The sequence below is a fragment of the Tachysurus vachellii genome, chromosome 17, assembly GCF_030014155.1.
Source record: "Tachysurus vachellii isolate PV-2020 chromosome 17, HZAU_Pvac_v1, whole genome shotgun sequence".
Taxonomy (NCBI): domain Eukaryota; kingdom Metazoa; phylum Chordata; class Actinopteri; order Siluriformes; family Bagridae; genus Tachysurus; species Tachysurus vachellii.
Window position 1 is genome coordinate 9775549 of NC_083476.1, and position 27019 is coordinate 9802567.

The 27019-nt window shown below is 36.8% G+C and overlaps 2 protein-coding genes across 2 annotated transcripts in view; both read right to left on the bottom strand.

Moving 5' to 3' along the window:
* The window catches only part of jakmip2 (janus kinase and microtubule interacting protein 2), a 49362-nt gene extending 44597 nt beyond the window's left edge, over window positions 1–4765 (bottom strand). Inside the window, exon 1 of the mRNA XM_060891282.1 lies at window positions 4638–4765. The gene's annotated coding sequence lies outside the window, so the exon portion shown is untranslated. The remainder of the gene's footprint in view (window positions 1–4637) is intronic.
* Window positions 4766–8842: 4077 nt separating this feature from the next.
* Window positions 8843–24619, bottom strand: LOC132860381 (prolyl 4-hydroxylase subunit alpha-1). The gene is given in 14 exon segments (XM_060891570.1): window positions 8843–9106; window positions 9342–9438; window positions 9529–9597; window positions 9698–9751; window positions 10554–10604; window positions 15172–15271; window positions 15451–15521; window positions 15831–16007; window positions 21597–21769; window positions 21928–22167; window positions 22352–22417; window positions 22420–22467; window positions 24068–24219; window positions 24528–24619. Coding segments are annotated over 14 exon segments (1461 nt in total). The 3' UTR covers window positions 8843–9035.
* Between the last annotated feature and the right edge of the window lie 2400 nt (window positions 24620–27019).

Here is a 27019-nt window from a genome sequence, read left to right on the forward strand (position 1 = left end):
ACTAGGCACTCCAACCAGTAGCTGTGGATGATTGCAAAGGTGTGTGTGCTGCTGAAGTCTAGAAACTAAGGCCTATGTGAGGAGAACTAGAGTTAACCCACAGAAGTCTGATGGACAAGACAAGATTCCTGGTAAAGTGCACAGGGAATGTTCAGAACAGCTAGCAGATGTCTTCACTAACATCCTCAATATTTCCCTGAGCAATGCCTTTGTTCCTACATGCCTGGACTTCCTTATTGGGAAACCTCAGTCAGTTTGGATTGGGAATAGCATTTCCAGCACCACCACACTGAGCATTGGGGATCGCACTGGGGGATCACTGAGCATCTGTGGAGATCGCCAAGAGCACCAAATTCCTTCGAGTTCATCTCCAGGAGAACCTCACCAGGTCACTCAACAGCAGTTCCATCAGTAAGAAAACCCAGCAGAGCCTCTACGTTCTAAGAAGGCTGAAGAAAGCACATCCACTCCCCCACACTGACCAGTTTTATAGAGAGACTACCGAGAGTCATTCCGTCCATGACAACACTGGTGTAATTTTTTACATGATAAAAAAAGTGTCATCTTGATACTCGCGATATCGATGATATAGCGACGGCTGCGATGTGATGACGTATGGCACATTTAAGTTCCCTTGCACGCACAGAAAGTACCGAAAAAGGGAGATACTTCAATAGTATGGAGGTGGTTTGTTACAAGAATTACAAAAAATTTTGCAAAAATTGCAAGAACACTGTTACCGCTAAAGGTGGAAACACAACAAACTTCTTTCACCACTTGAAGCAAAAACACACCGTCGAGTACAACCAGGCTATGAAGGTATGCGAGGAGGAGATACTAGCACTGGTGGTGTGTGGCCCAAAAGTAAACAAATGACTCAACCGAGCATCGCTGGAGCACTTGCTAGTTGCACTCCATATGACAGGAAGAGTAAATGGAGGATGGAAATGACTGATGCAGTTACATATTGTTTGGCCAAGAATATGTTGCCAATCCAAATGGTGGATTTAGGCAACTGGTAAAAAGCTCAACCCAAGGTACAACATCCCAGGTAGAAAATATTTTTCAGACATCCCTGCCTGTGATGTATGAAGTATGCAGCGACAAATTAGCCGCTACTCTATCCTCAATGGATTTTTTTGCCTCAACCACAGATGCAGCAACTGAGAAGACAGCCGTGTCTGACATAGAGAAAATCACAGCTGAATTAGACAGCTACTTGACCTGCCCACCAGCAGACAGCGAGTGTGGTGGAAGACGCATGAGGGGATCAGCCGTTTAGCCAAGAAATACTTATGCATCCCTGCCACCAGTAGACATTTTTATTTTATATTTATAGAAAGTAAGTGTTTTACATTATGAAGGTTTGCTGTTTGTTTACATTTGTACTTAAAATATTAGGTAACTTTTATTAGGTGACAATATTGTGCAGGTTCCTGATAAGTTACAGGGTTAAATTACTTTAGTTACAGTTAAACTAAAGTGTTAGGGAGTTATGTTATATAGGGAAAACACTACCAACTTGTACCAAGGATACGTTTGTACTGTGTTTACATTTGACTCATTCTGAGTGACTGCCACTACTATTGCATTATAATGCTGCTGCCACTTTATGAAAGTAGATTTACATTTCAAATTAGGTAGTTTGTCATCAATGACAGCTCATTGGATGGAAAATTCCCGTCATTTTGCTTGCAGAAATAAATGCTGCTGCCTGTCAGCTGCAATTTGCAATAAAATGATGTCTATACTGTCATAAATAATATTATCGCAAATATTCTTGAAATATCACAATATAATTTTGAGGCCATATCGCCCACCCCTAATAGCGAGGTCAGCTGAGATCACCATTGGCATCTTTCTGCCCTCCATCGCAATCAATCATAACAAGCGCTGTATCCACAAAACCAATGGCATTGTGGATGACCCCACACACCTTTGGGCCCTCACAACCAGGTTGTGCAATATTTCTTTTCCCCTCAAGCCATCAGACTCCACAATAAACAGAACTGAACTAACACACACACACAAAACTGTGTGAACTACTGTACAATGTACTGTGCAAATCACTCACAAATCCCTCACAAGTCTCACATTACTGTTTTGCATACCACATTTCAATACCTCATCAAACTGCTGCTACTACTTAAGTTTGTGTAAGTTTACAATTGCTCTAGTTGAACGATGTACTTTATAATATACAGTATGCACACTAGTCAGAGCTATTTTGTGCTGTGGTGTTTTGTATTATCTTTTGTCTCACACTGTTGCATTAGGCTACACTTTATTTGGCTAGGACTTAGGTTCTTAGCACTGTGTTGTTTTATGTAGCTTTATATAATTTTATGTAGCACCATGGTCCTGTTGAAAAGTTGATTTACTTCACTGTACTGTCAGTGATATATGGATAAAATGACAATAAAAGCTTTTGTCTTTATTATTTTATTACTATTATATACATGTAAATAAATGTGTAGGCCCCCTTGTGTGACAAAACCTGCTTTGGCCCATTGAGACATGGAATCCACAAGACAAAATCTTAGCAGCAAATAAATGATATCACCACAACAACCCTAAAATAACAACAAAAAATAATAATCTAAATATAAACCAATATATACATTCTATATCAAAGTACACAAATATATATATATATTTAAACACCTAGGCCCAAATTCATTTAAACACACTAGGCCCAAATTTAAACACACTAGGCCCAAATTCATGAAGTTAATAGCCTAACGAGAAGGTAGAGGATTGGAAGAATCCTCAGTGATAACCAAAGATTTTTGTCTTGCTTTGAATGTGTAAATATCATTTAGCTGCCGCTGTGTCTTACCTAAAATTACACTTGCACCATAATCACTTCTTATAACACTCATATTTGCATTTCCCAGTCATCTTGAAAGACATAATACTCTCCAGAAAATTCCTGTAAACCATTTCTAAAATATGTTCACATGTAGCAAAATGTAATATCTGAATAAGGTGTAATATCTGCATTGCATTGTTTTAAAAAATAATCTATATTATCAACATAACTGAGATGATTATCAATAAGTCTTCCTAAATATTTGAAACTGCTGAAATATTTGAAATTTACAAGTACACACAACTCGAACCAATTCTGGGGGAAATATCCACAAGTACAATCTTCATAAAGTATGTATTTCATGTTGAAGTTGCAAGATCAGTGGTTATCCTTCCTTGGGCCACTTTTGGTAACCACTGAATACCAGGAACACCCCACAAGATCTGCATTTTTAAGGCTCCCCTGACCCAGTTGTCTTGCCATAAGCTAGTCAAATTGTCTTTTTTTAGCTTATATACTTAATTTAAACACATTAAAGATTTAATGTCTTAAATCCTGTTTTTAGATATTTTATAGCAATATATCTGGATGCATGACAACAGATGGTTATTTGAAGGCTCTACAAAATTGCTGACACTTAAATTAGACCAATACAGACATTTTGCAGGACAGTGTTGCTGTGTATGGAGTATCTGGAGAACAAACATGTATTTTCCAACACAGAAACAAGTGAAAAACAGTGTGTGCACTATGAAAGTGTTCCTTGCTGCCCAATGATTTGAAGTCCTCATGTGGCCTTCATAAGCACCTTACCTTAATCCTATTGAAAACATTTGGGAAAATCTGAAGTAAGAAATTACATTTTTGCATATCAACTACTTTGGCAACTTTTCTGTCAAATAAGGTTGTCAATTAAATACCTTAACCAAGTTTAGTATTTTCTTTTTTATGCTTTAATGAGACCTTTCATTAATATTAATATTGTACACTTTGGGTGCTACAGTATATCCCACCCCTTAGCAAGTGCCATTATAAGGGATAATCAATGTATTCACGTCACCTAGACGTGGTTTTAATGTTATTCTGCATGTAGGCCCGGTTTCCACATACTTTTGGCCATATAATGTATGCAGGTTTGATTTTAAATAAAGCTGATTCAAATCAGAGTCCAAAATCCAGAAAAAAACCTCCATTGTATACCATCTTTACTTAATTAAAGCTACGTTTATAAATATGAGGTTTCCAAGTCTGTGGTTTGCCGAAGCGCACATATAATTATAAGGTTAAGACAAAAAAACACATATATCGTAATATATATCGCACCAGTGATATAATAACAATATGGTTATCGATTACGTCAATTACACTACAAAATAAATGCCTACGTCCGCATAGGCGTGCTACAATGGAATATGTTGCTATTTACAGAACACCGTGAGATCATATTTTACAGCTTGAGGTGTTTTCTCATTTAGACATAAGGCAAAATTTACAGCATCCTGCGGCTTGGGCTGTTTAGCCTTAACAATAAAGGCTTTTTAACGACCATCACGTGTGTTGGCTTTGATGAGCATCGATAAACTGTTTGCTTTTGTAACCGATTAGCCTTAAAAATAAAAACTTAAAGCAATGTGTCATATCATACTGCGACAACAAATACAAATTGAAAACCGTATCCTACATCAGTAATGGCAGCGACCACCGTTAGCCTGCGAGCCTCCATCTAACCGTGTTCCTGCCACAAGCCAATTAAATTATACAACGAATAAAAACTGACAATACATATTAATTTAAAACAACAGTAAATAGATCGTAAAGTACGTACCAAATACAAATCTCGACTACGAACGAAGCGTTACATATTAGGTTTCGTCTTACAATTTTATCCCTGCATTGCCGTTCAGCATCAGCAGCCATACAACGCTGAACGATAATGGTAGCCGCTGCGGCTCAGTCCCAAATTCGTACTCGAAGTCATGAGTTTCATAATATATGTAGTGCGCAAATATAGGGAGTAGGAAGCGATTTGGGATTCAGACTGCAAGAAGCAAGTATACTCACACGGCTTCCGGGCATTGGACTGTTCATACTCCCCTATCTATATATGCTGTAACTGGTACAGATTCATACATACATATTTATATATAATATGTGTGTGTGTGTGTGTGTGTGTGTGTGTGTGTGTGTGTGTATGTGCGTGTGTATAGATAGATAGATAGATAGATAGATAGATAGACAGATAGATAGATAGATAATGTATTTGTATGCAGCAAGTTACTAAAATACAAGTACACTGGTTAACACTGGCAAGGGGAGAAAAAAGATTTCGTAAGTCAATTAAACCATAAAAATGCAAAACACTCCTAATGCACATTATTTGTTCTTTATTCTCTAATTATTTGGATTTGATTATCCATATTTAGACACATGTATTAATGCAGAATTAACTGCATTGTGTAGCATGGCAAGGTCCCAGAAGATGATGGCTTGGCAAGATTCTTAATAGTTTCTTCTACACTGAGGAACTCGTTTGGATACTAAAATAAAAAATAAAAAAACTGAACTAAAACACTAAAGTTCGGATATCACAATTTTTTTAATGAAAAATTAGTATTTTAAATGGCAGTACAGGTGAGAAACCTCTGGCAAAGTTTAAAAACAACTACACCACAAGAAATTAACAGAGATAAGAAGGAGACTGTAGATATTCAAACCCTTTATAAATATATTAATTATATAGTATCATTTAGGGTATAATTTAATGCACCTATATTAATGCTGTAGAGTAAAATCAATGATATAATTAATAAAGATGGGAATCATGTAATCATGCAATATGTGATTTCACTTGCTTTAATGTAACACTTCAGTGAGCAATTGTGTCTCATGGTAAATACATTTATTCTCAATATCTCGTCTTCTTTTGTTTTTCTTACACATTTGCATTGCTTTTACAAACAAAGGACATGTAAACCTGTAAAAAGTTCATTATCTATGAGATGTGATAGACAACTGGAACAGGGGAAACCTCTACACTGTAATTGGGAAATGGCATTATATAATGGAAGCATCAAAATTATATAATTGAAGCATCAAAAACATTTCTTAAATAAAGTATATATACTTTATATATACACACACACACACACACACACACACACACACATATATGTATATATATATATATATATATATATATATATATATATATATATAATATATAATATATAATATATATACACACACATACACTCACACAGTATCTCAAAGAAGTGAGGTGACAAAACAAAAGAAATGACACTTTGCTTCAATTTAAAGTAGTGAGTGTACAGCTTATATAAAAGTGTAAAATTGCTGTCCCCTCAAAATATCTCAACACACAGCCATTAATGTCTAAACCGCTGGCTACAAAAGTGAGTATAAATTAAAATGTCCAAATTTGACCCATTTAGCCATTTTCTCTCCCTGGTGTCATGTGACTCGTTAGTGTCACAAGGTCTCAGGTGTGAATGGGGAGCAGGTGAGTTAAATTTGGTGTTATCGCTCTCACTCTCTCATACTGGTCACTGGAAGTTCAACATAGCATCTCATTGAAAAAACTTCCTGAGGATCTGAAAAAAACAATTGTCACTCTACATAAAGATGGCATAAGATGTTTGCCAAGACCCTGAAACTGAGCTGCAGCACAGTGACCAAGACCATACAGTGGTTTAACAGGACAGGTTCAACTCAGGACAGGCCTCGCCCTAATCGACCAAAGAAGTTGTGTGCATGTGGTCAGCATCATATATTCTGTTTGTGAAATAGACGTATGAATGCTGCCAGCAGTGCTGTAGAGGTTGAAGAGGTGGGGGGGTCAACCTGTCAGTGGTGTGACCATACATTGCACACTGCATCAAACAGTTTGCTGAAGACAAGCAGACAGTGTTGTATAAAGTACTAGAAAGCAATACTTGAGTAAAAGTACAAGTATCGTACTAGAAAAAGACTTTGGTAGAAGTGAAAGTTACCTTTTAGAATATTACTCAAGTCTTAAAGTATCTGATATATACTGTACTTAAATATCAAAAGTAATTTTCTGATATTTAATGTACTTGAAAGTATTTGAAGTAAAAGTAAAAAGTAAATTTTTTTGCAAATACGGCCACGGGTGCATAAAGTTATTTTCTTCACCCTGTTCACCACTATCGTCGGGGTGGTCGTCTACAACAGGGGTGGCCAACCCGCGGCTCCCGAGCCGCATGCGGCTCTTTGCCCGGTTTCATGCGGCTCTTACGGTCATATAGAAGTTTGTATTTGTGTCTTTTTAATGTGCGTGTTCGCTTCGCTTGAGTTCAATACGGTATTCATCAAACACACATGTGAGTGGGATGAAGACACCTCAAAGTTTCCCAGTAGGAGCAAGATAATTTGAGTAAACAATTTGTGTTCGCTCTCAAAATGGCAGGGGAAAAAAAGGCGATGATCATGTGTGCCCATGTGTATAATGCGGCTCTTTGCGGTAACACAGTAAAAAATGTGGCTCTTGGTCTCTGACTGGTTGGCCACCCTTGGTCTACGATAACGGCGGTTTGTTGTGCTTCCGCCACCTTGGTCAAAATTACGCTGCAATAGAGCGTGCAGAGCGTAATGCAATCTAGGAGCTGTGATTCGCCAAACCTCCCTTGTTGCAGTCACACACATTTCTTCTGATTTTATTTTGTAGTAATGAGTAACGAAGATGCTCAGTGGAAATATAGCGGAGTAAAAGTATACATTTTATCTAGGAAATGTAGTGGAGTAAAAGTGAAAGTTGACATAAATTTAAATAGCGAAGTAAAGTACAGATATGTGAAATTTCTACTTAAGTACAGTAACGAAGTATTTGTACTCCGTTACATTACAACACTGCAAGCAGACCATGGATTACTGGAACCATGTCCTGTAGTCTGATGAGACCAAGATCAGAATCAGAATCAGAATCAGAAAGGTCTTTATTGCCAAGTATGTTTTCACATTCGAGGAATTTTTCTAGTACAGGAGCTCCACAGTGTAAACATATAGGCAATGAAATAAAGAAATGAACACATAAATAATAGACAGTTGTATGTGCAAATTGAAATATAAGTGTGCAAATTGAAGTAAAGATGTGCAAATTCAAATATAGATAAAATATAAATGCGTACTTGTAGACAATGTAAGAATAGGGTTTGTTCTGTGTATGTTAGGTGTTCATCAGATGTATGTTAAGTGTTCATCAGATGGATTGCCTGAGGGAAGAAACTGTTCCTATATCTGGTCGTTTTGGTGCTCAGGGCTCTGTAGCGTCGGCCAGATGGCAACAGTTCAAAGAGGATAAACTTGGATAAACTTATTTGGTTCAGATGGGGTCAAGCATGTGTGGCGGCAACCAGGTGAGGAGTACTGCTCATCACTAGTGGAGTTTGTGAATGTTACTGTAGATGCAGGCCATTTTATTTGCCATGGGAATTCACTGCGGTTTTCATTGTCGGAGAGTACATGCCCCCCCAGCACTAATGCTAAAGAGGCTCTATGTGTAGTCTCTGCGGAGCCCCACCCTCACCTCGGCTACTTAGACCACATCTCTGTTATGCTAATTCCAGCATACAGATGCTCTAAACCAGTTCTGAAGTAGATGAAAACCTGACCAGAGGGAGAAACCTCTGCTCTTCAGTGTGTGCGCTGCTGAAGACTAGAGACCTAGCTTTGGGCCCAGTTTGAACATTTTCAAAGTTCGCACTGCCCTATCTTTGTGGAAAATTAAAATCATTTATTCATGAGAAGTATTACTAGAAATGTTGGTACCAACATAAAATATTCAACCTCTACTGTAATAATGTTATATATTTTATGTTGGTACGAACATAAAATATTCAACCTCTACTGTAATAATGTTATAATATTCAACTATGTATTTTTAAATCACAGTTTAACATGTATTCTTATAATATTTATTCTATGTTATGCCATATTAAATGATAAATTGATATTGACCTAATACTTTCTTGTGTATCACTTGTGTATTTTATTATTGACAAACATTACCAAAAATTGGTACAATTCAAATCAGACCGTTTAACTTATGCCAACCAGCTTAGTTAAAAAAAATCTCTTCAGCTTGTTTTAATAAAAGTTTTGGTTTCTTTCAGGAGCCCCATGGTTTGGAAAAAAATATAATGTTTATATTTTGAGAAATATAGGCCTAATGTCCTCTAGCTCACTCTCACTCAGACCTGGACAGAGTGCACCTCCTCCTAAACTCTTGTCCCCGGCAGCGGATCCACTTATTGGCAACTAAATCAAAGATTGACAGAAATATTTACAAATAATTTATTAGCTATAGATGTATGTTCCACTTCAGCTGACATTTTCATTACCAGTCATGTAAGTTAATATACTATGAAACTACATTTACATGTTTCTATTTGGATTTATAATGAGAACTAATTTTGTTTGAGAATTTGTGTAAATTACAAAATTATCCAAATATGGCAAACATTTTATACAGAGATGTTTACTGGAAACTTACCCCACTTACTGCCTACAAAAACTGGGCAGGCAGCATGCAAAGTTCTGGTATCCTCTTCTCCATTCTTTAGTAGGTTGAGCCAAATTACTGCTGAGCCCTGTAGAATTAATGAAGTGAGTGCCATTTGCCCTGTGATTATATTCAATGTATATAATTCAATGTAGAAATCACTACTAGATTTACTAACTATTTTTGGTTGAAGTGCAGCACCAATATCAGGAAAGACAGTAGACCCACCAACTTCAACATCACTCATCTGAGACAGAACAGTCACATTATTTATGATAATGTGGAAAAGTGTTAATGTGGAATACCCTGAATGTCTGGACAGAGAAAATCTACATAACAGGCCTTACATAGACCAGAACAGTTGCAATCCTTCTCTCAGTAAATGGAACGCCATTTGCCACCTGTACAGTCAACAAAATTGGAAAAGTTTTCACATGCACATTACCACTCAAAAGTTTTTGAACACCTGGATTGTCATGAATTCATTACATTTTAATCACTATTTATTGTCATATGTATGACAAAACAGTATGATATAGAAGGAACAAATAAATAAAGCTGGAACCTGTAATTTGGAACTTATTAACAATTAACTAAATGAGTACTTTTTTAACACATGCTTTGACCTATTCATTAAGAAAATATACAGATGGGTGATGGAAACAAAGATAATGATAGATCTAATACATTATTGAGCCTTAAGCCAAGTCCTCAAGTTAAGTCTATCCACATGTTTCACTTTCCACTTTTGTTGTCTTTGTACTGTAATTCAGGCATAGTTTTTCTCTCTGAGCTTGATTTTAATGACATTTTACACAGTGCATAGTGTTCCTCTAGTTTTCTCTTCTCTGCTCAGTCAAAGTGAACACTCCATTCACCAAAATATTGTTGTTTGTTTGTGCCATGTATGCTGGCTGGTTCAGCATTAGGATCTATTGATGGATGGGCATGAAATTCACTTTGACACAGTGGGCAGAATTGGTCAGTTATGCTGTGTGGAGCTAAATAGGTTACTGAAACTAGCGTTGCTTTGATGACATTATGCAACGTAAAATTTATTATTCATTATTTTCATTAGAGTTTTACATTTTACAGCATTTAAAATGATGTCTTTTATACAGATAAGATATTTGAAAAATTTTGATTGCTTGTAGGCATGCTTTTCTATACAACCATTTGCAAACTGGTCTGAAAGTGTCCCACCATTGAGTCATAGTGCGGTTCATAATGTCCTCCAATTCCATAATTTGCAACCTAAAAGAGAAAATCAAAATGAACTTTTTTTATTTGTGTGAACATTAAGCATTCATTCCCTAGACTTGCCAAGCAGCCATACACTTATTTTGCTTGCAATAATATAATATAGAGCAGTGATTGTGTTTCTTCATGCTGTGAGGCCATAGAAGGATTTTTACATTACTGTACCAGAATGTTAAAAAAATTCATAACTAATTCAACTCTCTTGTCTTTCAAGTGTAAGCTATAAAGTCTTTGTTTAGTTAAACCTTTTATGAATAGTACTTAGTTATTTTTATTGGAAATAGAAGATCTCAGTGGTTCACAGGCATAATGTTTGAGTGAATGTTTGAGTGAATGTTTTGATACCCAAAACACTCCACACTCTCCTGGATTGACCCAGTGCAGGAACATTTTGCTTTGTGTGTTAGTCTAGTTCTTTTGAACCAGTCCACCAAATCAGACTGCATTGTTTGAGGCAGTCCACATTTCAGATTAACATTGATCAATTTACTCAGTCAAAATTCATATTTCGATGTGTCTGGCAGTCACCTGACAAATCTTCTTAGTAGTGTCCAATGATGAGTGAGATGCTGATACTTTGAGCATACATTAACTTGAATAATTGAGCAAAAGTAATTTTTAATAACAAATAATATGTACTGGAAATATATGTTGTACAAATAGTTATATTAGCAACATTTTTATTTAAAAGTGCAAAAACATTTATTGAAGACATGTAAATGAATGTTACTATTGTGTATTGTGTTTGCAGTCAAAACTAGTTTATTTACATTTTTTGCTTAAGTTTTAGATATCCATGTTTATAAAACACCCACATTTTTCTCTTTATTCCTGTATGTATATTATTAGGGTTCAAGCGCGAAGCGCTGGAAACCTATTGTTTTTGTTAGGATTTTTTATTAGGGTTAGGGTTATTAGGGATTTTTATTAGGGTTCAAGCGCGAAGCCTGTTTTTGTTAGGATTTTTATTATTATTATTATTATTATTATTATTATTATTATTATTATTCCGCCCTAGAAACGGTCATGCAGCCCAAACCGTAAGGCCTAGAGAGCTCAAACTTGGTCAGATGGTAGTACTGGTCACAGTTACTCAGGGCCAAAATCTCAGCAGAATCGGACAATCAGCGTCCCAAAACGTGTTTTTCCCCATAACCCCTAAACCCCTAAAACCCCTATGTCCAAATCTCAAGTGCTTTATATCATTGGAATCCTTGAGAGGGGTGCTGTGACTAGCCTATCACTGTAGGGGAGGGGCGCTGTGACTAGCCTATCACTGTAGGGGAGGGGCGCTGTGACTAGCCTATCACTGTAGGGGAGGGGCGCTGTGACTAGCCTATCACTGTAGGGGAGGGGCGCTGTGACTAGCCTATCACAGAACGCTGACACAATCAGCTAGCCAATGATGATTTTCATACAATCCAAGCACAGATATTGACTCGTATTACTCGTATAATACTCGTACTCGGCAGAAATGCTTTATCCGTACCGGATACTCGTTTCAGCCGAGTATCCGGCTCATCTCTAATGGATATGACTTTGTTTATTTTAGGGAAAACTGGACGGGTGAGTATTTCACATGACATATGTTGTGGCACCCTCTGTAGCATGACATATGTAGCATGACATGACATATATTGTCATGTCAATCCAAAGGCCTTAAACGCTTGAACCCGGGAAATGCTGCTTGCAGCTTTAATTATTATTATTATTATTATTATTATTATTATTATTATTATTATTATTATTATTCCGCCCTAGAAACGATCGTGCAGCCCAAACCGTAAGGCCTAGAGAGCTCAAACTTGGTCAGATGGTAGTACTGGTCACAGTTACTCAGGGCCAAGGTCTCAGCGGAATTGGACAATTTGGGGCGCTTCAGTGCCCCTCAACGCTTTTGTGCCCATAACCCCTAAAACCCCTATGTCCAAATCTCAAGTGCTTTATATCATTGGAATCTTGGCTCATGACTTAAAAAACGTATATCTCCAATTTAATTTGCGGCATTAAATTTTTTCGCTATAGCGCATTTTATCCGAAACCTACTTTTGCTAACTAGTCCTAGTTTTTTCGCCTGATCAAGACCAATCCAGTGCAGTAATATTCTCTGGAGTCTCAATGACAATAATTTTCGAAAAAAAGTCGAAATTTTGATTCAGGGTCTTTAAGGGGCCCCAAAACGTTTGGACTGTGAGGAGCCAGTTTTACTAAAATGTCAATAACTCAAGAACTAAATGAGCTATCAACACCAAACCTGGGACACGTGTGAAAGTGGTCAAACTGAGGTCACAGTTCAAAAACTGTGGCGATTGTTTGTTCTTGTTCTCTGTTTGTTTATTTTAGGGAAAACTGGACAGGTGAGTACTTCACATGACATATATTGTGCAACACGTTGGTAAGCTTTTCTGTATTAGAGACACTAGGTTAGGAGCGGGTGCCACTCTCTGTAACTTGCGGGTCACTTTGTGTATGTGAAAATCCTTTAAGGCCTTAAACTCCCTAAAGGCCTTAAACGCTTGAACCCGGGAAATGCTGCTTGCAGCTTTAATTATTATTATTATTATTATTATTATTATTATTATTATTATTATTACATTAAAATGCATATCAGCTATATGTGATAGAAAGACTTTGTGGATGAAAATACACACTCAATTAAATAAAGACATTTGTAATGAGGGCAAAATAATGTGAACATCTATTGTTATAGGGGTTAATAATATTTGTGTAGGCTATTGTGAAAAAAATTAATTAATTTTGATTGATTATTTAAATTTGAAATTTATAATTTTTTTATCATAAATGTGATTATCATTTATTATTCGTTGCTATATATTGTTTAGGTCACATGCCAGTATAAACAAGTTGTGGTATTTAATAACTGTATTTGATTGTGTTTGAGTGTCTATTTTCACCTGCTGGAATGATAGCATGTGTTGGCATAAAAGAACTGGTGAATCTTTTTTTAACCAATTCATTGAAATTAGCTGTCTGAAACAACACAATTACCTATGTGTGGAAAAGTATCAGACATCCATCACTACATACTGTAATACCCTAGCAAACAGCTAGGTTTTCTTAGCGTTTAATTTGCTATGACCTAGCAGTCACCTGGGATAATTTGGAAACCTAGAAAAGGTATAGCAACACCCTGAGGCCCCATAACTGCTATATAGCAACCACCTAGCAACACCCTAAAAACCACTTGCATTAGCATTTGCATGCAACCAGAAACACCCTAGCAATCAAATGAGATATCATAGTAACCACCTAGCACTGCGCTGGGATATCATGTAACAGCAATCATGTAGTGATGCCCTGGGTTAGCACTGGTTAGCATACAATTTTTAATGTTTAAATATGTAAACAAAATATAAAAATGTATTGATGTTATTACATTTTTAAAATTTTGTCATGTTTTAAATTTTTTTGAGATTTAAACATTTAATTATTGCATGAGAGTCAAAACTCTGAAATATCATTTATCTCTTTTGCATTTTAATGGGTTCTGTCAACATCATAACTTAAGAACTAAGTATAAGTACTAAGTATCATTCTATAGCCCTGGCCAAAGAATGACATAGCAAATGAGAATGACACAGAATATTTTGTGAAACAAATATAAATTTTCACAAAGTCTGCTGCCTCAGTTTTTATTATGGCAATTTGCATATACTCCAGAATGTAAAGAAGAGTGATCAGCCAAGGGATCACTCATAATTTTGCCTAAGAACACAGCCAAGAATAAAGTATGGTACAAAAACATTCTTCAAGAGCAACTTCTCCCAACTATCCAAGCACGGTTTAGTGATGAACAATGCCTTTTCCATCATGATTGAGCACCTTGCCATAAGGCAAAAGTGATAACATAGTGGCTCGGGGAATTCCATTGAGAACTTGTGGTCAAGCCTCAAGAGGCAGGTGGACAAACAAAAACCCACAAATTCTAAGGCGAATTGCAGAGGTCTTGAAAGAGAAGTGTCAACACTGCAAATATTGACTCTTTGCATAAATGGTAATGGTCAAAAAAGAGTTTACAATGTCAATTTTAGCTGTTATGAATAATAAACAGTGACCTGCTTGTGAAGGCTTTGTTCTGAATAGTTTGGCTAATATTAAAGTAAAAATGTTAACAATAAGAAGAAAATAATAGTTTCCTGAAACACAAAAGAACAAACATCATAAGATCTACTTAATATAAAAAACCTAAATCTATAGAAACAGAAAGAACAGTTTGTCAGTTTGCCAGTCTTCAGACAATACACTCTAAGTATTGTTACTGACCATGTTTGTACAACCACAGTTTACTATCTTAAAATTGCTAATTCCAGCATGATGTGCCATGTAAAGCCATCTCAAACTGGAAAAAGATCCTTTAATAACTTTACCAGTCAACAGGACTGAATCCAATATGACACCTTTGGTCTGTTGTAGAATGTGAAATTCACAACATTAAAGCTGACAACTGTTACCAAATATGTAATATAATCAAGTAAACATGGACCAGAATCTCAAATGAAGGTTTCCAACAGTTTAGGTTGGGGGCCTTTAGTACTTTTACCTGCAGATCTTCTGCAGTATCCACGTCCAAACCAGTGATGTCTGCAATTCGTTGATTGACACGAGCAACAACAGGATTCTCATCTTTAGACAACCAAGCACTGAAAGAAAGAAAGATTTTAAATTTAGATGATTAGCTAACATCTTAAATTTCCAGGATGTGAGAGGTGATTAAATGCAGCAGAAAGAGGCATTTCAAAGGCTGTTCTGCAATCAGTGAAACAGCTTAGTTATGAGAGATAGTTAATCATAAGCCATGAAAATATTTCACTGGTCATACCTCTTTGAAACTCGCAATGTGGTAGAAATGAGCTTCCCAGTAACTGGATCTGAAACTTTAGCTCTGGAAAGCTATAGATAATTAAAAAAAAACTGTTTATGAATATAATTATAATTACATTCTTATCTAGTTACATTATATAAACTACTATAATTTGTAGAATTCTTTTACCAATTGTTTTATAGCTAAGAACATCAAATGCACATATCAATCTTTAAACCTCAAGTCCACAAGTAGTCATTACCATTATACCCCAAAACAGTTGTAACAATTGCAACAATGTCTAAGAATTAACTTTAAAAATGTTTCCCCAAATATCCCTTCACTGCTGTTACATAAAGGAAAAGGAAAAAACATGTTAAATAAGGAATAAGTGTCACCTTTGTCCTAGAAAGTCTTTTGAGGACATCTATTTCACTTAAGGAAATCAAGTCATGGTATCTGAGGATAAGGGGCTCATCCCATTCCTCCTCTTCTTTAGCAGGGGCATACATCATCTGGGGGTTGCCTTGACCCGTCTTGTACCTACAGACCAATTTCTTCTGTCTTGTAGGGTTCTACATGTCAAAAGAAGAAAATAATATTGATTTTATACAACCTGGACACAGTCTATATAAAAATGATTATAGAAGCACAAATAAATAAACACACTGTGCAGCACCATCCAATGTGTTTTGAATTATCTGGCCAAAGCTGAGCAAATAATAGTACAGAATGTTTGGATTTTCTTCCATTATACTTACTATAACTAGAACGCCCATGTAAAATGCTTTATATGCAAATTTGTCTGTGAAATTATGATTTTTTTTTTTTTAGTGTACACCACTCAAGGCATACATCTGAATGATCTCCAGGAAGGTTTGTCTAAATCCACCTAGCACCATATAGGTGGTGCTAAACATATGAAATTTGTTACATTTTTTCAACATTTCCTTGACAATGCAGATGATGTGAAGTTTCTCAAACAGAAAGCTGGCCATTAAAAACATGAGTCTTATTCTTATCATTTTTTTTTTTATAATATCACCAAATATATCTGGTATTTTTTTTAAGCAAACTGACAACAGGGTGCTACTTTAATTATAGGATGGTTTGTCCATAATGTGCAAAATTTTTTGGCAAAGCTTCCAAACTGGAGCATGCATCAGCAATTATGTGACATTATATAACATTACATTGCAACCTTGAGGGTGTTGAATGTATATAAGGTAGTAGACTAGTAGAAGAAAAGGGAATGGCTTCCACAGAGTTTGTGGTTTTCCAGTGGGTGTACTGGCTTCTGTGAAAGGCCTCTTGATGGGAAACCTTTGTTTCTATTGCCATTAAGGGCCTTTTGTATCTATCCCATTACATGCTTAAAGCATAATACGGACAATGGATTAAAACGGTGGTTGGAAGAATGCAGCTACCTTATTTGAGTGGATGTCGATGGAGATGCTTTAAAGTACAGTACTCAGAAGACTCAACTCAATACGAATAAACTCATCAGTTCCTTGCAAGAACATTTTTGCTTTTGTCATCAGTGTTTCTGGCCTGTTTTGTTTGTTTTACATTTTGAATTCCCCAAAATATGTTGCTCAATGAGTTGTGTAAGATGGTAATGCTCAGTATCACTGTGGTATCATATGTAATGAGGGTAAAGTAGGTGAGAGTTTCATATAAATAACACTAAGCAAAGAGATTGTTTTCTGGCTGCCTTATTTTACTGAGTGGTCTGGATCATCATTTATGTGAAACCCCCCAATTCAGATATATATCTAGCTTTGATTTAAGTTTGATCAGAGAGGTTATATAATGGCGTCCGAACAGGGACACATTTGTCTATGAGAGATTGTTTGTACCGCTGACTAAATATGGCAAGCCAAGAGAATAGTAATGAGGAAGAGCAAGGTCCCAAACTTGACTTTGCCTCTGAAGCTTTTCTGAGTATACGAGAACCTATTAAAGAATTAATACCTTTAGTGATCTCTATGTTGATTCTGAAGAAGAAAATGAGAGTATTGAGGTTGAGCAGGTATCTGAGCAACAGGATAGAACAACTTTGCCTCCTGTACTTGTTAGAGAACAGGAAGAAGTCCAAATACCTTTTATAACAATATTAGAACAGCTAAATGACATATAACAAACTGGAGAGTCGTTTTGAGGAATGGGTTCAGAAAGGGAATGAAGGTGTTACCATGGCTGAATTGAAAACCCAGTGTACGATTATTGAAGAAAGGATGATTTACCGGTCTGAAAGAGAACGTGAAAGAATTCAAAAGAAAACAGAGCTTGACCTACAGGATTTGGGCAAATCAATTGCGGATTGTTTGAAAAGGTGAGACATTCTGATTGAGCATAAATTGAAATCTCTTACTTCTGTAATGCCTACCCACATACAGCATCAGCCAAAATATTCAATGCCTGCTCCAAGATATGCAGCTGATAGTCAAACATACAGTGTTTCTAACAATCCTACGCACTGCTCAGAAGGTATGTCCGGCTTGCCACTAGAGTTCCCAAGCTTTAGTAATGGTGAAGAATATTTCTACGCTCTACGCCCTCTCTGTGATTATGAGATTCTTGCTTCCCTTACCTCTGTGCTAAAAGGCACCGATAAAGATTGGTGGCTGGCTGAAAAGAAGAATGTAAAATATTGGCAGCAGTTCAAAGAAGTCTTCTTGCAGTCTTTCTTGAAGAAAACAGGGTGCCAAAGAAAATATAAGACACTTTGCTTATCATTACAGAGCCTTATCCCTTCGCAAAAACAAAGACATGAATGACAAAGAAATTGTTCATGCTATACTACGGAACTACAACCTGAGACTGGCTAGTTTGCTACGAGGTAATGTAAAAGGAGTAAGTGAGCTAGTACGAATTGGTACACAAATTGAAAGAGATTTTGAAGAGTCTAAAAGATACTGGAACCAAGTGAATTCAGAGTCACAACAGCGGAAGACCAATATTGCAAGAGAAGCAATAGCTAAGCCGTCACCAGCTAACACTCGGGTAATGCAGCCTGTAAAGTGTGTTGATCAGCCAGAAATGATTACTCTCCCTATTATTCTCTGTGGCAGATTCTTTCAAGCAATGGTCGACACAATCATTTTTGTTAGCCAACGGTCAGAGACAGGAGGCCAGTGGCAAGGTGGTATGGGTGTGTGAATTACAAGACAGGAAAATTGATCTCACATTGTATACAACGCGTGATACTCACTTGACCGTACCTCTTATCCTTGGAATGGATTTTCTATGGTCTTCTGGGATTGTTCTTGAAGATCCCAGTATTGCCTTACAAGGTCAGAAGAGGGTGGTGATAAAGAGGTAACTTTTCCTTTGATGACACCTGAATCCTGTGCAAGCCTACACTTCTATCTTGCTTTACCCTTGCCTGGGTTTTCAGAAGACACTCAAGGATCTATACATGATCTGGTAATAAAAGCTAACACCAACCAACAGAATAAGAGGTTGTTAGAGGAGTTGATGATTAACTGGCCTACAGTTTGCACACATGAAATTGGTCGAACGAGTATTGTTAAACATCGCATTATTACCACGGACGAGGTCCCTATGAGAAAAAGACCATATAGGCTGTCAAGAGAAAAGCAACAATTTGTTGACAAAGAAAACCAAGAGTTACTGGATAAGAAAATTATACATCCTTCTATTTCCCCATGGGCTTCCCCTGTAGTGGTGGTACCTAAAAAAGATGGAGGATCAAGATTATGTATTGACTATCGAGGGCTGAACACAAAAACTCACCTGGCTGCCTACCCAATGCCACAGATACAAGACATCTTGGAATCTTTACATGGTGCCTCAATGTTTAGTACTCTTGACCTTAAGACTGGCTACTGGCAAATGGAGATGGAAAAGGAAAGTATAGAGAAGACAGCTTTTGTTACCTCTGCAGGATTATTTGAATTTTTACGTTTACCCTTTGCCCTTAAAAATGCAGCAGCATCGTTCCAGAGATTGATGGAGCATGTGCTCATGGAACTAAGAGGAAAATGCTGTCTGATTTACTGTATATAGACAATGTGGTGATCTACTCAGAAAATGAGGAAAGACATCAACAACACCTCCACCAAGTGATTAACTGTCTCTCTAATGCAGGGTTGACATTGAATTTGAAGAAGTGCAATTTTTTCCAGATGTCACTAACATTTTTAGGTCATGTGATCTCAGGTGATGGAGTAAAGACTGGTCCGGCCAAAAAATCAGCAGTCTGTGAATTTCCCGTTCCTCAGTCACTCAGAGATTTGCAACCATAGATTTATTTCTAAGTTTTCTGAAAAGGCTGCTCCTCTCCATGCACTGAAACAACAGAATGCAATTTGGGCTTGGACAAATGAATGTCAGAAAGCACTTGAAACTATCAAGCAAGACCTCACGAATGCCCCTGTACTTGTTCCTCCTGACTTGTCGAAGTCTTTTAAAGTTCATGATGCAAGTGAAATTGGCTTGGGAGCAGTGCTGACACAAGATTCTGAAGGAGAAGAACATGTTGTAGCATATGCCTCTCGGTTGTTTGCTAGGACCAGAAAAAGCCTATTCTGTTTCTGAAAAAGAATGTCTGGCAGTGATTTGGGCAGTGGAGAAATGGAGGACATATTTGGAGGGATGGCCATTTGAAGTTGACCTGGGTGTTCCAACACCCCAAGCTATCCTCAAGACTTACGCGATGGACCATTCGGTTACAGGGCTTTCAATTTACGGTCAGGTACCGAAAAGGTCAAACCAACATGGTACCAGATGTTCTGTCTAGAAGTATAGAGCCATCAGGGATGTTGACAGTACTTAATGCTGTGAAGTCATCAGTAAAACCAGCTAACTTATCAGTCGACCTTTTCCAACTTACTGATGCACAGAAGAATGATCCTGAAGTACAAGAGATGGAAAAGAAAGTGAATGCACAGGTTAAGGGAGACGATACAGGGTAAGATACGTGTATGAGAATGGTTTGTTGTTCCGCAGTGTCCCCAGCAGTCTTCAAGGGGAGAAACTACAATTAATCATTCCAACTTCTCTCCGCGATGAATTCTTACAATATGCCCATGACAATCCTTTAAGTGGACATCTTGGGAGAATGGACACTTCTCAGGCTGTTACAAGTTGCATATTGGACTAGTGTAAGAGCAGATGTATGGATGTACTGTAAGAATTGTCAAGTCTATCAAAAGTACAAACCTAACCTTTCAGGACATCTACACCAGTGGTGGAGCCAGGTTATATGCTGAGAGTGGATCTGATGGGACCTTTTCCAAAGAGTGGAAAGCAGAATGAACATCTGTTTGTAGTGGTAGACTACTGTTCAAAGTGGGTGGTATTTCCCTTAGATGGGAAACTCCGGCTTACCTTGTATCCGACCGTGGAGCACAGTTTACATCACAACTAATAAACCTAGTGTGCAAACAATAATTAACAACTGCATACCATCCACAAACCAACCTCACTGAAAGGATCAATCGGACAATTAAAACTATGATTGCTTCTTATGTGGAAGGGCACCACAGATGATGGGACAGATGGTTGGCGGAGTTCAGATTTGCAATTAACACAGCATGGCATGAAAGTACTGGATTTACACCTGCTGAGGTGGCCCTAGGAAGGAAACTAAAGGGGCCTCTGGAAAGGGCCATCATTATCCATCTGACCCAAGCAGCTCTACCTATGAAGTATTAGAAAGACAGCAAAACTTGATCCAATTGGTAAGGTAGAATGTAGGAAAAGCCCAGACTAAACAAAAATGTTATTACAATCAGAAAAGAAAATTGACACACTTCCAAGTAGGTGATGTAGTTTGGGTCCGTGCTCTTTCGTTGTCCAAGTCAGACTACTGGTCAGACTTCGAGGTGCTGACATGAAATTTAAGTTTCTTATGTTTCTTCTCTTACAAATTTTGTGCAGTTTCCACAAACTTGATGACTGCATCACAGATTGTGAGAAAAAAGTTTCTTTGATTTTTGTATGCCCTTATCTGCAAACCAATTTGATAGCTAAGTTGCTCAAAAGGAAATGGGGGCATATCTTAGCAACGTTTTTATATATTGACAATAAACTCAGCGACATTTCCTTGAAAGAATGTAGCTAATGTCATTGCTATCACTCATATCTGAATTGCTTTATTTCAAAAGCCTTACTGTATTTTATGGCACTTTATTTACCATTTTGATCCCCTGTCCTCTACACAAGTCCTCGTATCCATTTTGCCATGGATTTTGAAGGGAAGACATGTCAAATCGAGTAATTAAGTGTTGCATTCCGTCCCAGTTTTTAATATTCTCTTTCAGGTTGTTGATAAATGCGGATTGGAGTTTAGGCTTCCAATTTAAATGCTCTGTGGAAGATGAGTCAGATTACTTTAGGAAAAAATTGACTTAGAACCCTTTTATTAAAATTTTAAATATTTAAAATTTATTTATTTTTTATTTAAAATAAAGCATGCATAAAGTAGAATTAAAAGACACATATATATTTAAAAACATCATAAGTTACCACAGTCCAGTAATGGTTGTGTGACTCCAAGAGCAGTGGGTAGGTTCAATAACTGAAACTGAATAGAAATAAGAAGATTCAGAACTTTCTGTTTGGTGACCACAGCTTCTGCTCCAGCATGAAGCTTCCTCACGGTCTCCTGAATCCAGAGAATGGCACAACAGTACTGCTGGTTCTGATGAGCAATCACTGCAATGTGGAAACACTCATCTGGGTTCAGCACAGACAGAGTTTCTAACCCTGAAAATAACACACACACACACACACACACACACACACACACACACACACACACACACACACACACACATATGTATATATATACAATAATATACATATTTTGTAACACTGTATTTCTATCAATAAAGACATATAATGAGAAAAAGGTCATTAATGTAGCAAGTAACGATGTTTAATGACTCACCAGTCATGTCCTTTGGCTCTAGTCTGTAGAATTTCTGCAGTCTAACAATGGCGAGTGCTATACCAAATTATTTTCATTGAGAAGCAGCTGAGTTTTTGACATGAGCAAGTCTATTGCTGTGCATATTAAATGATAAAAAAGTAAATAAATAAATAAACATTCACTATTGCGTTAAAATTGAATATAACTGTGCTTATGTGCCCAACCTAAATAAATAGTAAGACATCCATGTGGGAGATGTTTCACTAGCCCGGTGCAAAATCGCTACACACTTCCAACTCTCCAATAATCTCTACAATTATTACCACACTGGTTTTCTATCTGGTCAATATGGTGTTGTGGTTTTCACGCCTAGATATGTGTTCCCTGGTGGGCAATCTTCACCAATTTTACATACCATAACTAAGAGCAATAAGGTTGTGAATGTTGAATTAGCAGATTAATAACGCAGCTGTACATAAATACTGCAATCCAAATGGAAGACATTTTAGAGTTCTAAGAGCACAAATTGTTGGTGTGCATCTCATTGGTGGATCTTTGTAGTGTATCGAGAGCTATGATATCCATATATCGTGTGTTCGTTATCGATAGTGTTTTTTTAATTATTATTTATTTATTTATTTGAAAGGGACAATGCACATCAATCAACATTTTTTGTTTACACTCAAAATGTAAATGTGGCAGAATTAGCTGAAAAGCTATTTTTCATCTGCAGTCCCTTGGCAGGTCAACACAGTATCATAGTACAAAAATTAAATACATGAAAAACACAAAACAGATTAAAACACTAAATAGATAATAATAAATACAATACAAAAATGTTGATGCAGGAGGAAGCTGTCTGAATGGGATGTCCAGGTACTAACCAAGATAAACTTAAAACCACATCTGCTTAGCTCATTGCAGAATTAAATGTGCACTTAAACTCTATTGTTTCCATCAAAACTCTTGATGGCGCCACTATTCTGCAACAGAAATGGCTCAGAATCTCTGTTCAGACTTGACTTGTACTGTGTATGTAATTTTGAAGACAAATTGGTGCCACAATAGGAGGCCCTACACACACTAATATTTACTAATATTTATTGGGATCTACAACTAGTAGATTCAGTGCCATTGTCCTACCTATCTACTGTCACAAGCAAGCACTACTCACATTTTCTGACACTTTTTTCCATTGCTCTGTGGCCCTGTTCAAATTCTCATATACCCATAGCAGGTGATATTCTTGGTGGCCATGTTTAACACTGGCACTCTGCAACATGTGTTCTGACACCTTTCTACCATATCCAAAATTTTTCTTCAACAGTTGTCTTACAAATGTGTTAGCTTTTCCCTCCCCATGCATAGCAGTGAGCCTTGAGTGCCTGTGGCCCTGTCATTGCTTCACCAATCGTCCTTGCATGGCCCACCTTTTTAGATATTAATAATTGAATAGCATTTTTGCCCCTTTTCTGAACAAATGATGGACAAAAATGACAAAAAAGATGAAGCAAGCATTGGTAGACCAATTCAAACAAATTTTGTTTCTTAGATTTTTGATTTGATGAATATTTCATCCATAATACATGTACAAATTTGATGGCAAAGTCACCAGGAAGTAAGGTCTGTCCATAATGGGCAAACAACTTTGATAAAAGAGTCCACTAAACAGGACATGAGGGCATAATTCCACAATAAGAAAAAAATTTTCTACATAAAGTTTGGAAGCCTTACCCTTGACGATATCCATCTTTGTGATTTTCTCAATGGCTGTGCCCACATTTCTTAGCTGTCTTATAAATTTATATGCAGTGAGAGGGTTGCTAATTAATTTTTCTGGATCTTTAGAGGTATCATCAGAGATACTATCAAGATCTTGAAGAGCCCTGTCAGTAATAAATAGAAGATTATAAGATGTTTTCAGACACTATACAAAGAACTGTGACAATGGATCATTTCCAACAACCCACGATTATGATGACAAGATATTCTTATGAGGTAAAACTGTCATGAATGGTTGCATATATTTTTTGTGCTTGTCTATCGAAACACATACTTAAAAGATATAGAAAAATCCCAGAAAGTAAAAGATATAGAAAAATCCCAGAATTTGTATTGGATAAATTACAAAACATTTTCTGATTTTAGACACTGGATGTAGTAACAAATGAGAAGGTTTTTATTATTTTTTTACCTTTTCATTAGAACCATTTGATTTTCCAGCGATGAAATGCAAAATTGAAGACTCTGAGTAAGATCCCTCTTTATGTCAGTGAGCTGGGTCATATGGTCTGTAAACCAGAAATTGCTTTAACAGAAGGTTAAAAGCTCACCTTTTCTAATAATCACTATGGTCTATGGAACAACTCTCAATTGTCTTGAGACTTCTCAAAAGTCTTATATTAGGTATTTTACATCACATTATTGAAAACAAAACAAAATTGAATAATCAATGAATTATATGTATATAATTGTATATTGTACTTCATTTTGGTTCATTTTGGTTTTGAATTTCTCATAGAAAAAAATAATAATACATACATGTTAATATACACTTAATAATATAAAATAAATATTACAATACACCTTTCTCACCTTAAAGAAAATATAACTTAACTTTCTCTTAGTATTATTATTATTTATTCTTATGTTTATTGTATAAGTCCTTACTTGTTATTTTAAGTATCACATGGCACAATCAGCATGCCTTTATTTCTTATCACCATCAATACTGTGTAAGCATAAGAAAATATAAGAAAAATGAAATAATCTTCAACGTATTTACCGGTTGAAGAGTAGAACTCACTGATCCCTGCACAAATGTCCAGTATCAGAAAAAGAATCCACTTTAGCTGCATTTCTGAGTTGAATGTTCTGTTGAATGCTCTATTACTAGCACAATGCACAACAACTGAGCAGATGCTTTAGAGGCATTAATGAATACAGAGGAATTGTGAAGTTGAAAGACCCTTCAGAAGACTTACAGAAATAGCACGAATACCTGACAAATAACTGTCGGCTAAGCTACACCCAGACATCATAAATCTCATGATGTCAAAACCACAAAGACTAATTATAGTTTAGTTAACATAAGTGTTTGTGAAACAGCATAACTAATGTCATTTTAGAAGCATAATTACTATAATTGCATGTTTACACCTAACTTTAAATTGTCTAATACCTGCACTTACATAGATGAAGATTTCTCTTCAATTTTAGAATTGTTGTGCTCCTCATAATTTTTTATAACCTGTTATAATTTTTTCATGATTCTTTGCTTAATAAAAGTTACAATTAAAAATGTAATAATATTTCACAATTTTACTGTTTTCTTTATCTTTGATCAAATAAATGAGGCTTAAATGAGCATACTACTTTGTTTAAAAACATACAAAATTGTAATTTGTCGAAACTGTTGACTGAACTATTGTATATACTAGACTATAGCTTGTTTTTAGCAAGATAGGTTTGATTTATTCATAAATTATTCATTAATGCTGATTTTGGAGTATTCATTCATTTGCATCAATTGTAAAATGCATTTTTATTCAAAATATTCCAGTTGTTCAACTGATTATTTATGCACCTGTGCATTCCATTGCATGTGCAAGTGTTTTTACAAGCTTTTTTCCAATCTTATTCTATAGAATGATGCCACGCACACCTTCTCATGTGTGGATACATTTCACCTAAGCCAGTATATCATAATACAGTGTACCAATCTGTATTAAATTGAATTGCATGTTAGGTTATGTGCAAACAAAATGTTTATATTTCTGCTTTTATATGATCCCGGTTAAGTTTCCAACTTGGAATATTTTCAAAATTCCCCAGATGAAGTTCCTATGGAAAGTTTCTGGAAATGTACCAAAAATTTTCCACCCCATAGAAACCCTATCAGTGGTGGAGTTATCTCCCTGCCCGGGAATCGAACCTGGGCCGTGGCAGTTAGATGCAGGATTAGATCATTTTTTAAGGTGTTCAGTAATGGGTTAAAATGTATTTGTGACTGTTATGAATGAAGCACCTGCCTCGTCTCCTGACTGCCACTTGAACTTCCCTTCTCTGCGAAGTCTCGATTTGCCTCTGCTATCGGTCTGAGCGTTTGTCTGTCGGTGTGTTCATGGTTTTGACTCTGTTTTGGTTTTTGCTCCACTTTGTGATTGTCTGCCGCCTGCCCCGACCTTCTGCCTGTATTACCGTTTCCGATTTCTGCCTCACCTTTGATATTGTTATTGCCGATTCTGACCTACGCCTGTCTGTACCTCGAGCTTGTATTAAAAGCGTGCACATGGATCCTCAGTCTCACAACCTGTCATTACAGAAGACTTCGCCGCCACATGATCCAGCCGCTGCCTCACAGCTCGTCTCTCAAGTTCAGCCGGTCAGCGACCACTCCCGACAGCTGGCTCACCTCGCGTCACTCACGGGAGAGCTTGTCACAGCCCTGCAACGCCTGCAAAGTATCAGCACAACCTCCAGCATGATCCCCGCGACCACTAATCCACGGCTCTCCTTCCTGGAGAAATTCGACGGAGACCCGACAAGATGCAGGGGTTTTCTTATGCAGTGTTCGCTGTTTGTGACACAACAACTGGCTCTTTATCCTACCGACGCCAGCCGTATAGCCCTGGTTTGCACCCTGCTTACCGGAAGGGCTCTGGAGTGGGCCACCGCCATATGGAG